General features: G+C 31.9%; 4 protein-coding genes across 4 annotated transcripts; 2 read left to right on the forward strand and 2 right to left on the reverse strand.

The window, feature by feature from the left end:
* Positions 1-2,813: 2,813 nt before the first annotated feature.
* LOC108913413 (probable phenylalanine--tRNA ligase, mitochondrial) lies at positions 2,814-5,212 on the forward strand. Its single transcript, XM_018718960.2, has one exon. The coding sequence runs from the start codon at positions 2,844-2,846 to the stop codon at positions 4,155-4,157; it is 1,314 nt and encodes a 437-aa protein (XP_018574476.1). The 5' UTR covers positions 2,814-2,843; the 3' UTR covers positions 4,158-5,212.
* Positions 5,213-8,019: 2,807 nt separating this feature from the next.
* Positions 8,020-8,374, forward strand: LOC108913410 (coiled-coil domain-containing protein 103). The gene is made up of 2 exons (XM_018718957.1): positions 8,020-8,227; positions 8,281-8,374. The coding sequence occupies exons 1-2, from the start codon at positions 8,085-8,087 to the stop codon at positions 8,372-8,374; spliced, it is 237 nt and encodes a 78-aa protein (XP_018574473.1). The 5' UTR covers positions 8,020-8,084.
* A 74-nt stretch (positions 8,375-8,448) lies between these two features.
* On the reverse strand, positions 8,449-10,131 carry LOC108913412 (death-associated protein 1). Its single transcript, XM_018718959.2, has 2 exons — positions 9,914-10,131; positions 8,449-9,245 (listed from the first exon to the last, which is right to left on the reverse strand). The coding sequence occupies exons 1-2, from the start codon at positions 9,963-9,965 to the stop codon at positions 9,004-9,006; spliced, it is 294 nt and encodes a 97-aa protein (XP_018574475.1). The 5' UTR covers positions 9,966-10,131; the 3' UTR covers positions 8,449-9,003.
* A 1,685-nt stretch (positions 10,132-11,816) lies between these two features.
* On the reverse strand, positions 11,817-13,022 carry LOC108913417 (signal recognition particle 14 kDa protein). The gene is made up of 3 exons (XM_018718965.1): positions 12,872-13,022; positions 12,742-12,814; positions 11,817-12,146 (listed from the first exon to the last, which is right to left on the reverse strand). The coding sequence occupies exons 1-3, from the start codon at positions 12,893-12,895 to the stop codon at positions 11,920-11,922; spliced, it is 324 nt and encodes a 107-aa protein (XP_018574481.1). The 5' UTR covers positions 12,896-13,022; the 3' UTR covers positions 11,817-11,919.
* Positions 13,023-13,028: the final 6 nt, after the last annotated feature.

The raw sequence follows: 13,028 nt of genomic DNA on the forward strand, positions 1-13,028 counted from the left end.
TCCTCCACCCTTATAAGTTGGGAATGTAGATTTCTTCCGTCGATGTTGAAACACAAATTATAACTTTTTCCATCAATACTAGATGGAACTAAAAATAATTTGTCCCCTATAGGGATTTTATCGCGATATTTCATTTATTCAACCAACAGTAATACGGTAATACCAATGGCTAAAGCTGTAACCGAACCGCCACCATTATGCCATGGCTAGAAATTGGCCTCAATGATTTGGGATCGAGGGGGATTATCCCTCTTTATCCTGCCTCATCTCGTGTAGGCCTGGACAGCCTTCGTAGATGGGCCCCATCGGTCGTCTACCCCGACCGCAAATGCGGCCGGTATAGGCGCTTTGTGGGACCTCCTTTTGTCCTGGCTGGGCCCCGCCGGCTAGGGCCCTTTCTTCTGGCACTCTTCTTGCTTCGCCGGCTCGTCTGTGTAAACCCCGGGGGTAGTGTCATGTTTATGTGTGGTATGGTTGGGTAGGGTAGTGCGGCTATGCAGCCTGGGATGCGCTTTGCTAAGGTGGCCCTTAGGCTAGCGCGGGAGGGGAGNATGAAAAATATGTGGTTTCACCCTAAATTGCTCGGCCCCTTCTAAAATTCTTAATCTTAAATGTTGTTCATCCACAATTGGAACCATGTAAACAAAATCTTTCATAAACCCCCAGAAACAGAAGTCTAAGGGATTAAGGTCTGGGGATCGAGGTGGCCATTTGACTGGCGCAAGACGTCCCCGCAGTGTGACCATATATTTTTTAGCGAATCTACTGTAAAATTGCAGAAAATCCACTAAAATCTACCAACATAGTAATAAGAAATTACTAAAAATCTACTTCACTGTTATTTGATCAACTTAACTAGTAAAAGCCATAGATAAGGACAATATACGTTAATTGCACATTGATTAATAGGGAGATTTTAAGCCACTTATTTGAGCAACGTTAAACGTTATCCGTTATACTGATCATGCGCAGTAGTTCGAAAATAACCGATAACATTAATAACCGATAACGTTGTCCGTAATTTAAGTTGGAATAACGTTACGCTAATAAGCGTATCGGTATACACACCATTGCCAAATGTAACAGTTATCTTATTTACAGGGAAGATATGCTTATTAATTTTGTTAATATATTCTGTACATATATCACATACGCTTTCTGTTTGCGACTGTAGGTGGTATATTACGTTATATATAAGATATCCGACAAAATTATCTCAATAAATAAGTATAACTTGGCAACGCCAAATTTTTACGTCTAATTACTATTACAATATTATTTTCCAGTGCAGCCATAATATGTACATGTAATCAGATATGTGCATGTAATCAAATACTTGATGTAATTAAAGAGGTAGCGTGTATCGATAACATAAAAGAGATTTTATATGCCTAGAATAATATTAATAATACAGGTTATATGTTACGTTTACGGTTAACGGAATTGTCAAGGTAAATCCTGGTATAAAAACTGAATTAACGAAATATTTGGACCCTTATTTTTCATTAACTGCGCATGATCAGTATTACGTTTAACGTATAACGTTCCTTAAATTTTAGGTGGCTTAAAATCTCCCTATAGACTGTGAATAATAGATGTAATGTTTTTAGGACGTAGAATAATTTAGGCGACGGTTGGAATTGTTTCTGAGCATATAAAGGTCAAAGCTTATAAGATTTTGAAACAACTCTACGTACGTCATAAAATCTGTCAAATAGGAACCCGGAGCTGCTTTTCAATTAAAATTAAACCTGCAGATCATTTACTCTCCAATTGAACTACTCCCGAATTACTGCCATTAAAAGTGGAAAGTAATTGGAATATTAATAATATGAGGATTTTAGGAGTAGATGTAAGTGGACATTATTGTTCTATGATTATTACTATAGATAAAGGTAAGTTATAGTTGTCCATATAGAGTATAATTTCTAGTACTCCAAATTGGGACGCTTCCTAGAGGAGCTCCATAAGCATATAAGTATTTTACGAGTATTTTTTTGTTTTTATTAATGTAAGCCAAAATCCAGAGTTAAATATAAAATTCACTCATTAAAGCACAATTACTTACAGTGACACAAGTATAATTATGGAAATTAAATAATTCAAGGCGGCTGTAAATAATATTGTTTAAGAAACATTTTCACAAATGCTAACCTCAAATTTTGTGAGAACAAAAATCTGAAGTCTATATGAGCGAAAGATTAGTATAGATTAGGGAACTCTCTGAATTTGGCCCTAACACTGTTTGGTAAAAGTTAGTACGTGAGGCGCGGGGTAAACAAATAAGAACACTTTGAGCAAAATATTCCAGTATATTTAAAAGCAAAATGTTAATTTCAAATGTTTCCGAAGTATCCGAAGTACATTGTTAGTCAGTTGGAAAGCAGCTAATTTACCATTCAAAAGAAAAAAGAAAGCACCTCTTGTCACTGATTAGCTTCTATCTTCGAGCATATACTACTGAAGGCCTTTCGATTTGGCAAAAAAACTAGCTATTAATAGCTAATAGCAACTTAGATTTACTCTGAACTGATATTAGTTGCTAATAGGAACTATTTTTGCCAAAACGAAAGCACCTCTGGAGTAACTAGAACAGCATGCTATTTCGAAAAGTGTGGCTGAGTGTGCGAGAGAGACAGACAGCATATACTGGTACACTTTTCGCAATGGCATGCTACGTCCAGTAGAATATGCTCGAAGGCTTCCATGAATTTAACTCCACTCTTCAGATTAATTCAAAATCTGGGATTTAACTATGCATAGAAAATAGAAAAACCTATATAATTTTCTATGATCTATGATCACATCAGACATGTGTGAGGTTATGTTTAGAGTGTTACGATATGATTAATAACATTTTTTGTAATATTTTATTTGTTAAACACACATGTAGTAAAATATTTACTAGAAATTTATCTTCAGTTACGATTTTACCAAAAGCAAAGGAAATCTCCCTTTTAAATAATGTATATACAACAGACAGTTACACAAACGTTACTGAAAAAATAATTTCCCAATTAGGAAAGAGTATATATTTAAAGCCGTACCATCCACTGAGTTTAGTTCGTCAAAGAATAATTAACTATTTTTATAAAACTTTTGTGAATAGACGTGAAAATCCTGTATTTTCCATCTACGAAAATTTACCACCCATTGTTAGTGTAACTCAGAACTTTGAGAGTTTACTTATCCCTGAAGATCATCCATCTAGATCGAAAAATGATTGTTACTATATAAACAAAAAATACTTATTGCGAGCCCACATGACCGCACATCAGTCTGAATTGATGAAAGCAGGTTTAAACAATTTCTTAATGATAGGAGATGTATACCGCAGAGACGAAATAGACAGGACCCACTACCCAGTGTTTCATCAAGTGGATGCTGTAAGGTTAAAAAGCAGAGAGGATTTATTCTTTAAAGATGAGGCATTACATATTTTTGAAGAAGGTAATAACACTGCTTTTACCACAAATCAAGAAAAACAAGCTTGTCATACTTTGGAAGCCGTGAAATTAATGGAACACGAGTTAAAAAACACTTTAGTAGGGCTAGCCAAAAATCTATTTGGAGAAAATACAGAATATCGGTGGGTTGATACATATTTTCCATTTACGCAACCCTCCTGGGAACTTGAAGTATTTTATGAAAATGATTGGCTTGAATTGTTGGGTTGTGGTATAATGCAGCAACCAATTTTGAATAATGCTGGTATAAACAATAGAATAGGCTGGGCATTCGGATTGGGTTTAGAACGAATAGCAATGTGTTTATATAGAATCCCAGATATACGATTATTTTGGTCTAGTGACTCTGGATTTCTCAACCAATTTAAAGTTGATGATATCAGTAAAAATATTGTCTACCAACCAGTGAGTCAGTATCCCCAATGTATAAATGACATCAGCTTTTGGCTTCCAAAAGATCGTGAATTTTTTAGTAACGATTTTTATGAATTAGTGAGAAATATCGGTGGTGATTTGATTGAACAAGTTTCTTTGGTTGATACGTTTACTCACCCTAAAACAGGAAAAAAGAGCCATTGCTATAGAATTGTCTACAGGCATATGGAAAGAACTTTAACTCAGTTGGAAGTGAATGCTGTACACAAAGAAATAGAGAATAAGGTGAAAGACCTTGGTGTTATAATTAGATAAATATTTGTTATTTATAAATAGTGTTGGAATTTTTTTCTTATTATTTATTGTGTAATTAATAACAGAATTAAAATTCTTCATAAAATTTTGTTTTATAAATTAACTGGAAATTAAAATGGTGGGACCGGACACCTGATTTAGTAGCGAGTCTTTTTAAGTATTTGAAGTGATGTTACTGCTTCAATTATATGTTACAAGGATGTACTAATCATTATCAATGGATGTCCTTACCTAAATAAAATAATTGTTCAATGAAATTGAAAAAAACATTTATTTTCTTCTATGTATATTTCAAAGATAATGCACACCATAATGCATTATATATTTTTTCAACATATTCATCTAAGAATTCTTAGTTTTAAGTATCCAAATAAAATAATTTGCAATATTTTAAGTTCTTTTAATATTGAAATTTGTCTTTTATTGTATTTTGTATAAATAAATACTGAATTATATCTTGAATAAATCCATTCAATATATTAAAATATTGATAAAATATCAGTTAAAAATAATAAAATATCTGTGTGAAAACAACATATAAATATATCAAGTAGCTTGCAGAACACTGAAGGTCACATAAAATCTTTTCTTTAGAAAGATTAATTAAAAATGCAGTTTTTTTCAAAATTTGAGCTAATTTAAATTCAAAGCAGGTATGTCAAATTCACTTACAAGATGTTATACATCAAAGACCAGCTACTTTGTAAAAGTTGTCTTCTTGACTTGGGGATTATATTCTCAAAAAAATTAATGTGGTGTGTTTTTAATTCAGCGATAATTTAAAGGCGAAACAGTTCGTATGCCATCTTCGGATTTTAAGGCAAGGTATCAAAGATTTATTGTCTCGGCTTGGAGATTACATTCTCAAAAAAACTCTGCCTTCAAATTAAATTTAAAAAAAAAACAGTTTTTTTTTAAACTAGTCTTGTGATCTTCACAGTGTTACCCATGCTATGTTATATTTATTTGTTGTTTTACCTGTTCACGTAGGCTCATGAACATTCAGGCATTTTATGAGTTGCAGCTGTTATAGGTAATAAAACAACAAAATTGTTAAATTATATAAATACAAGAATAAATATCTGAATATAAAATATAAAAGGTAATAAAGTTATTGATTTTTATTTTGACATCGGAGAGTGCAAAGTATATGTACACACTTTAAAGAGCGATTTTTTAAGAGATTTTAAACCAAAAATATACATTAAATAAATATATTTATATAAACGTGCGGTGTTTGAGTTACTGGGCGTTGAAAAAATGTTCCTTTTATAAGAAATCTCCGAAGGCATTTGATACAGATTAATGAAACTTAGGCTATAATTCAATATAAATACTGTATCACTGCCAGAGATATCGCTGAAGAAATTCTACACCATTATAGATATTTTGAAAACTTCACTGCCTGTAACTCCTTGAAGTATTTCCAAGAAATACATGTTTCATTTTATTCAAAAAAGGAACCATTTTTCATTTATTTTCGGTTAACGTTATCAAACATAAAATGAATAACAACTAGACCTACTCATCGTTTCTAAAGGATTTTTTGCTAGAAATACAATTCTAAATACAAACTAATTATGACAAGTCTGAAAAAATTCATTGGTGTAAAAATGTAATGAATGAAGTTCAGGAATTTATTCATGAAGAAAATTGAAGTATTTTTGTGACTCGATGGCACAGTCCATTTTTTTTTTGTAGTTAGGTCCACTTTTGGATTGACAACAATTTTGTGTATTACACAATTAATTTGAGGCCAAAAGATTTTTAAATTTTTTTGATTGTGTACTGTTACTACATATTAAATAAGGTAGTTTGCAAGAGGTGAGGAGAAAAAAAAAAAGAATGTTATGAACTATTTCCTTAGACTTTTGAAGATTACATTGTATTGGAAATTTTTTATTTATAAAAAAAAATCATGACATTTTTTGTGAAATAAGTAGCCTTAGAGCTTAGAGCTAAATAGATCTAATGAAGTACTGACATAACATTAATAAAAGTTAAAATAGATAATAGTAAGTGGTTCTAATCTCAAATAGAATAAAAAGATCTACATATTTTCATGGAAACATCAGGAGTAAAGAAATAGTAACAGAATTTTCAAAATATCCAGTATTGTCCAATTCCTAGAGTTTTCACTGAATGTACTGAAAGTTTTATTCAGTGGATTTTTACCGTTAATTAGAAAAATCATTGGCCTAAGTTTCATCATTCTGCATCTACCGGCTTTAAAAATATTTTAGAAAGGAATTTTTATTTCAACATCACGTATCTTGGAAACTATCGATTTGCAGATTTTGGTTTAAAATCACTCAAAGAATGACCTCTCAAAGTTTATGTCTCGGTTTATGTTAACACCCTGTTTGTAGAGATGGGCATAATAGTATTATTTTAATAATCAAATTATCATTTAGTCTATAGATTGTTATGATTAATTTCAATAATTGGACGATAATTCCACTATTTACAATTGCATCATATTAATTTTCTTTAGTCATCAAATCAGCTAATGAAAAGTAGTAACGATGTCTCCATATGTTGTATTGAATGTAACAATGGTTGTCATTCAGTAAAAAAATGCAATGATAACAGTAATAACACTTCTAAATGTATCCAATAGTCCCCAACATAACCAGCCAAATGTCGAAGTAACCATCATTCGCTGTAATTGGAATTTCAAAAATCATCTTCAGATTATTTGATTAATCGAATGATCAGATTACTTGTAATTGGAATTAGCATATCACTAATTATATGACTTCATTAAGGACAAGAAATCGCATTTTTAGTAAGACAATGATAGAACAACTAGATCCATCGAGGAAGTGACGAAGCATAACACTAAACGAGAGCAACTTCTTTTAATTTTACGCATTGAAATATCAAGAAAAACAAGTAAACATCAGAAAATGTACCTTTCTTGGTTTGTCCAGCAATTTTGTAAATGTACTCGATAATTGTGATTAATGTATGTGTTAATAGTTTCCTAAAAGCATTCAGCGGGGCGTGCTTATGTTTATAGTAGGTACGCAATTTTCTGTATGTTCAGCAGGCGTGCAAAATTCAGGAAACCTAAGATAAATATACAAAGTAAATTTTATTATTATTTATTATGAATTTATTGTCAGTTGTCTTATACCCCGAGGAAAACTGGTACAGTGAAGAGGTATTGTTTCTAACTTGCTTAGATTTTCTAAAATGCTGGGCAAAAAATTGCGCATATAAATGACTTCTTTAAAATAAGATTTTTAGGAAGTTTTTTAAAATTAATTTTGAATTCACTTAAAACCTTTAAAGTAAAGTAAAATAATAAGAACCAATAATAAAATAAACAGGCTGATCCGAAACAAAGTGTAAATAATTTGGGGGAACGAAACTATAAAAAAATAATGGGACAAGCTCCTGCGTGACACTTTCAAAGTTGCAAAAGTTCAATATTCATTTTAAAGGAGTTGCATAACGTCACAGTAATTTTTTTAATTTGATACTGCAACTTGTTTTTCAGTTAAATGAACACATTTGAATGTAGTCATAAAAATTTTAAAACACTATTTACCAGGGAATTGGTTAGAATTTTTTTAATTAGGGTTCTTCAAAAAATTAGATTAATAAAGATTATTTTAGGAAGAGGAATAAGAATTTAGCTGACCTAATCATGACGTTACACCAATAATAAGAGAAAAAAAATTAACTGAAAATGAAGTTGTGGTAAAATATCATTTTGAAAGTAATAATTTGTAAATATTAAAGTTATTAAAAATGTCACTGATAGAATCACCTCCTAAATTTTTTATATTTTATTCGGTATCACTCCTGTATACTGTTAAAAAGTAGTTGATTGAACATTAAACGCGTGATTTTTTTTTTATATTCACGAGTAAGCTTTCAAATATGTTACTATGGAAACAGTGACATTGATTAAGCAAAATGTCGAAGTCGACTGAAAATATAAGAAATTTAGATATGTATAAAGAATTACAATCATCGATAAACAAAGAGAAGCTATATTGGATAAGAAATGATGCCAAATTAAGGGCCGTTGTGACATCGCAATCATATGATGAATTTAGGTATATATTCAATAGTTTTATGCAAAATTGATTATTTTTTATTATTGTCATAGAGATATTGTTGCTGCTGCTCATCTGAAGCCTCTATCCAAAAAAGATATTACAGAGAAAAGACAAATGAGTTGGAATAAGTCAAAGATGGATTAAAAGACCAATGTAATACAAACATTTTATTAAAAACTCCAAATAAATGTTTTGTATGTAAATTTTTCATTTGTATATATAGTTTTTCTTATTTAAATCTCAATCACCACTTATAATAATTATTTTTGAAGCCTAAAAAGCTCATTTTTTAAAATGCAACACCTACAGCCTATATAAGGAATGGTTAACAAGAATAGAACTATAAAAAAATAACATTATTTCAAGGGGAAAATATTAGATTATATACAAAAATTTTTTTTAAACATTTATATAAAGCAAACATTTTTGCTAGTTGTAATGTTTATTTTAAAATTCACATATTTGATCAATTAAAATATAGTGCTCATTCTTTTACATTCTTACCACCCAATTTTTTTTGTGCTTAAAATTTACTAAAAATAATTGAATTTGTAACTTTAAAATTCTAAAATTTTTCCCTTGATAAACATCAAATATTTAAAATACTAAAAGAATACATGTTTTGAGAGCCAATGTATATGAAGTTCTGTATGTTTCTTTTTTAACAGACTAAAAGTATGAAGGTTAAAAAAATATGAATTCAATTTGTTAAGAAAAATGTATCGCATAGTCCACCTATTAACTATTCCAGAGTAACATAAAAAATGAGACGACTATTTTCTTGGCTGTTGAATATGAATCTGTGGTTTAATAGGATGGTTTACTGGAGGTTTGTCCTTATGAAAACTCTGTACAGCTTCTGCTGGAAAATCAGCATTGCCTTTTGGCACTGCACCTGATATAGTAGTAGTTTTTGGTGGGCTGCCCGAAACAGTAAGTCCAGTTACATCTTCTGTTAAACCACCAGAATCTTTACGGGTTTTATGTTGAGTTATTCTCATACCGCCTGCTTTAACTGCAATTCAAAATTAAAAACTAAATGTATTATTTATGTACAATGATAGCAAAATATTGTGTCTATATTTTAATTGCAGTATGATAATTGAAGGAATGTAGAAAAGTATTTTTCTTCGTTTATAGTTAATGGATATCAAAGTTTACACAAACATATAAAATATTTTGTTATCTGATTAGATTAATTTAAAATTTTCCTATAGTAACACTGTACATATAGGTATATTATATACCTACACGTACATATATCCAGATAACTTATTTATTATTACTACTCCTGCAAAGCTGTTATTGTGAAATATACATCGGGGTTCCAATGTTGTCAAACTGTATTGTGCAACTTTTTGCAAAAATATTTTTAATTATATTTTTTATATTTTAGCGAAATTTATGTTTGACCTATATACGAAAAATGTTATATCGGCAATGTATCTAACTAATGACTTTTTTATATTTTAATAACAATAATGAGAAAAGTATTAGGAGTCTGGCTAAATTATTTTGTGTAATGTGAATAAATTCTTTTGACATTATCAAAGCTGCACTTTCTATTCTCAGCAAAAACCTTGTTTAACAATTTGGTACATTTAACACCTTGGCACAAATTACATGTGGTATATTCTTAAAAATAGTGTCATTACTTCAAAAAAAAAAAGCAAAATTCTGTACCTGCTGGTGGGTGTCCCCCTTTCAATTCGTTGTCTGTTTTTGGACTGGACATTTTGAATTTCCCAAACAATTTTTTTGTTACACAAATAGGTACAATATGGTATATCTAGTTAATGGACTCGGACTCAACAATTTTGTAAACAAATACACGTAGCTACACTACACAGATTATTTTTAACCTTGGAGTTTTATTCGTAGTAGACGAATAATACGTAGCTAACTTGACGACTTGACAATCTTGACATTTTCAATTTAGTTATTTTGTTCCATAATTATGCGAAACACGAAAAGTCAGCTGTACACTATACAATACAATTACTAGAAAAGTCTTGTTCTTTCGTTCAACATTTCGGTATGATGGTTTCTGTGGAGATGTTTTAAACATTACACCAAAATGTTGAATAAAAGAACATGGCAAGGATAACGGCCGGTTATAAAAACAAAAATGTGTGATTATTATCGAAAGGAACCATAAAAAAGTCTGATCCAGCTTAATACATTGATTTTATAAACTTCGATCTGACGATGTTGATCACGTTGCCTCCTGGCCGTGGACGACCTAACTTGCCTAAAACTGATTTTTATGTAGAAGCGGAGATGCTGAAAAGAGTTACCCCTCTATATCTGTGGTCGAGACGCTGAAAGACTATCTCTTTGTCCTGTCTCATCGCTGTAGGCCTGGACAGCCTCGTGAAGGTGCGCCCCATCCGTCGTCGAACCCGACCACAAGCATGGCCGGTGTAAGCGCTTTGTGGGACCTCCTCTTGTCTTGGTCTTGGCTGACCATCCACCGGCAAGGGGCTGCCTCAGGCGCTCTTCTCGTATTCTCGCTTCTTTCTTCGCCAGCTTGTTAAATTACCCGGGGGTGGTCGCCATAATTCCATGTCTAGAAATTGGCTTCAATTATTTTGGATCAAGGGGGATTATCCCTCTTTATCCGGCCTCATCTCGTGCAGGCCTGGACAGCCTTCGTAGGTGGGCCCCATCCGTCGTCTACCCCGATCGCAAATGCAGCCGGTGTAAGCGCTTTGTGAAACTTCCTTTTGTCCTGGCTGGGCCCCGCCGACTAGGGCCCTTTCTTCTAGCGCTCTTCTTGCTTCGCCGGCTCGTCTGTGTAAACCCCGGGGCCCGGGGGTGTTGTCATGTTTATGTGTGGTATGGTTGGGTAGGGTAGTGCGACTATGCAGTCTGGGCTGGGATGCGCTTTCCTAAGGTGGCCCATAGGCTAGCGCGGTAGGGGAGGGGTAAGGAGGGCATGGGGGGTGTGTATGTGTGTGTGTGACGTTTTCTTCGTTTCTTGATCCTGGCGGATTCTGAAACAGAAAAGGTTAGCGGGCAGGGGGGGGATGTCATTGGGGTGGTCACCCAGAGTCAAAAAGTTGGTGTCTAGGTCTTTTGTGTTTGTTGGTCATGTCGGGTACGTAGTCAACGGCTTACCCGAGGAGGGGATTGTTATGTTTAGCGGCTACATCAAACCGTTTCTCGGCGTTTTGTCTTATTGTCTGTGTAGCATTTGTGTATTGTGTAAACACTGACATTATGTCAGTTTCTTACGTACTAGGGCGCGTCGGTGGCTGTGCGGAGGGCTAAGTCACGGCACAAATTCATAGTCTGTGGTTAGTTCATTCGAAATAGTCTTACTTCATGGAATTTTAAAATAACGCGCCAAATGTATATTACTCTAAAATTTCTCTCATTGGATTTAATCAAAGTACCTACATATAAAAACTTTTTTTTTAACTTTTATATTTAATCGACTCCATTTTAATTAAAATTGTAGTTTTTCATGCCTTAAATTTATTAAAAGTAAAATTATCTGTGAAATCTTTATGTTATGTAAATTAGGAAAGATAAATGAATATGGAAGTAAATTGTAAATACTTTTATTTTATTTAAATTAGCATTTTCAGTTACAACATAAAAAAGTTATTCTAATCAGAAATGATTATACAAAAAAAATCATAAAAATATTTTGTGTACACTTTACAGATGGGACAAATGCAATTTTATTCAGCCTTCGTCTTACTTTTAGGCTTCTTTAATTTTTTAAGTCCATCTAAATTTCCTTTAAGCAAACTACTATAAGCAACTTGAAATTTGTTTATATCTTTTTGGTGTATCACGGTAGCGATTTTTTTAGAACGGAATTTTGCTCTAACTAAACACATATGTTCTTGTGATTCTGGGAGGGCAGGCTTTCCTTCTCTAGGTTTGGGACGATCCCTGCCATCATCTAAACAAAACAAACTTCTTTGAAATAGAATTTTTAAAATAGGAGTTCATTGTTTTAGCAGATTCTATATTACTTAAATCAAATTAGGAACAAAATAAAATTTCATTAAATCATTAGTAAATTAATTAGTGAATGATATATTTAATTTAAATACCCTTTACAAGCGCTAACCGTCGGCTGATTATTGGATTTTTCCGAGAGTTATATCTTCTTAAATTGTCACTTTAGTGTCAGTGATTTTAGATATTTTTGTATCTACTTCTAATAAAAACAGAGATAGGATAACTGTAAAATACCTTATTTCACTAAAATAACAGAATTAAGAGAGAAATGGATATAGAACAATACAATAATCAGCCGATGTTAAGTTTTCGATACGTTACACTCCTTTTCTCTATTAATTTTCATAACCTTCCTCTGCTTTCTCATCGTTTAAATTTTTGTATTCATATTCGAATAACCATATAATGACTTCAATTAAATTATAAAACTATGCTGAGACTGCATTAATATTTACCTACTCAGTTGTCATATTAAGAATATTATGTATATGAACTATTTTAGAATAAATTAAATATTTTATAAATATGCTTACATCTTTTAAATGTCATTGTCACTGATCCATCCATTCTAGCTTTTTGAAATAATTTTGTTAATTCGGAGAGAAACTAAAAAGAAAACATTAATTATATCCGTTTGATTTTAAATTCACATAATAAACACACAGAGTCATTTTCCAACAGAACCATATTATTTTAAGTGTAGATATAGTTATCTAGATCCAAAACTTTTTTAACTTGGTCCAAAAATATGTTGAATATTATTAACCAAAACGTGACAAGAAGAACAAGGTAACATATGAACTGAAAATTAAAGTACAAA

This window comes from Anoplophora glabripennis, unplaced genomic scaffold (genome assembly GCF_000390285.2).
Source record: "Anoplophora glabripennis isolate ALB-LARVAE unplaced genomic scaffold, Agla_2.0 scaffold724, whole genome shotgun sequence".
NCBI classification, from domain to species: domain Eukaryota; kingdom Metazoa; phylum Arthropoda; class Insecta; order Coleoptera; family Cerambycidae; genus Anoplophora; species Anoplophora glabripennis.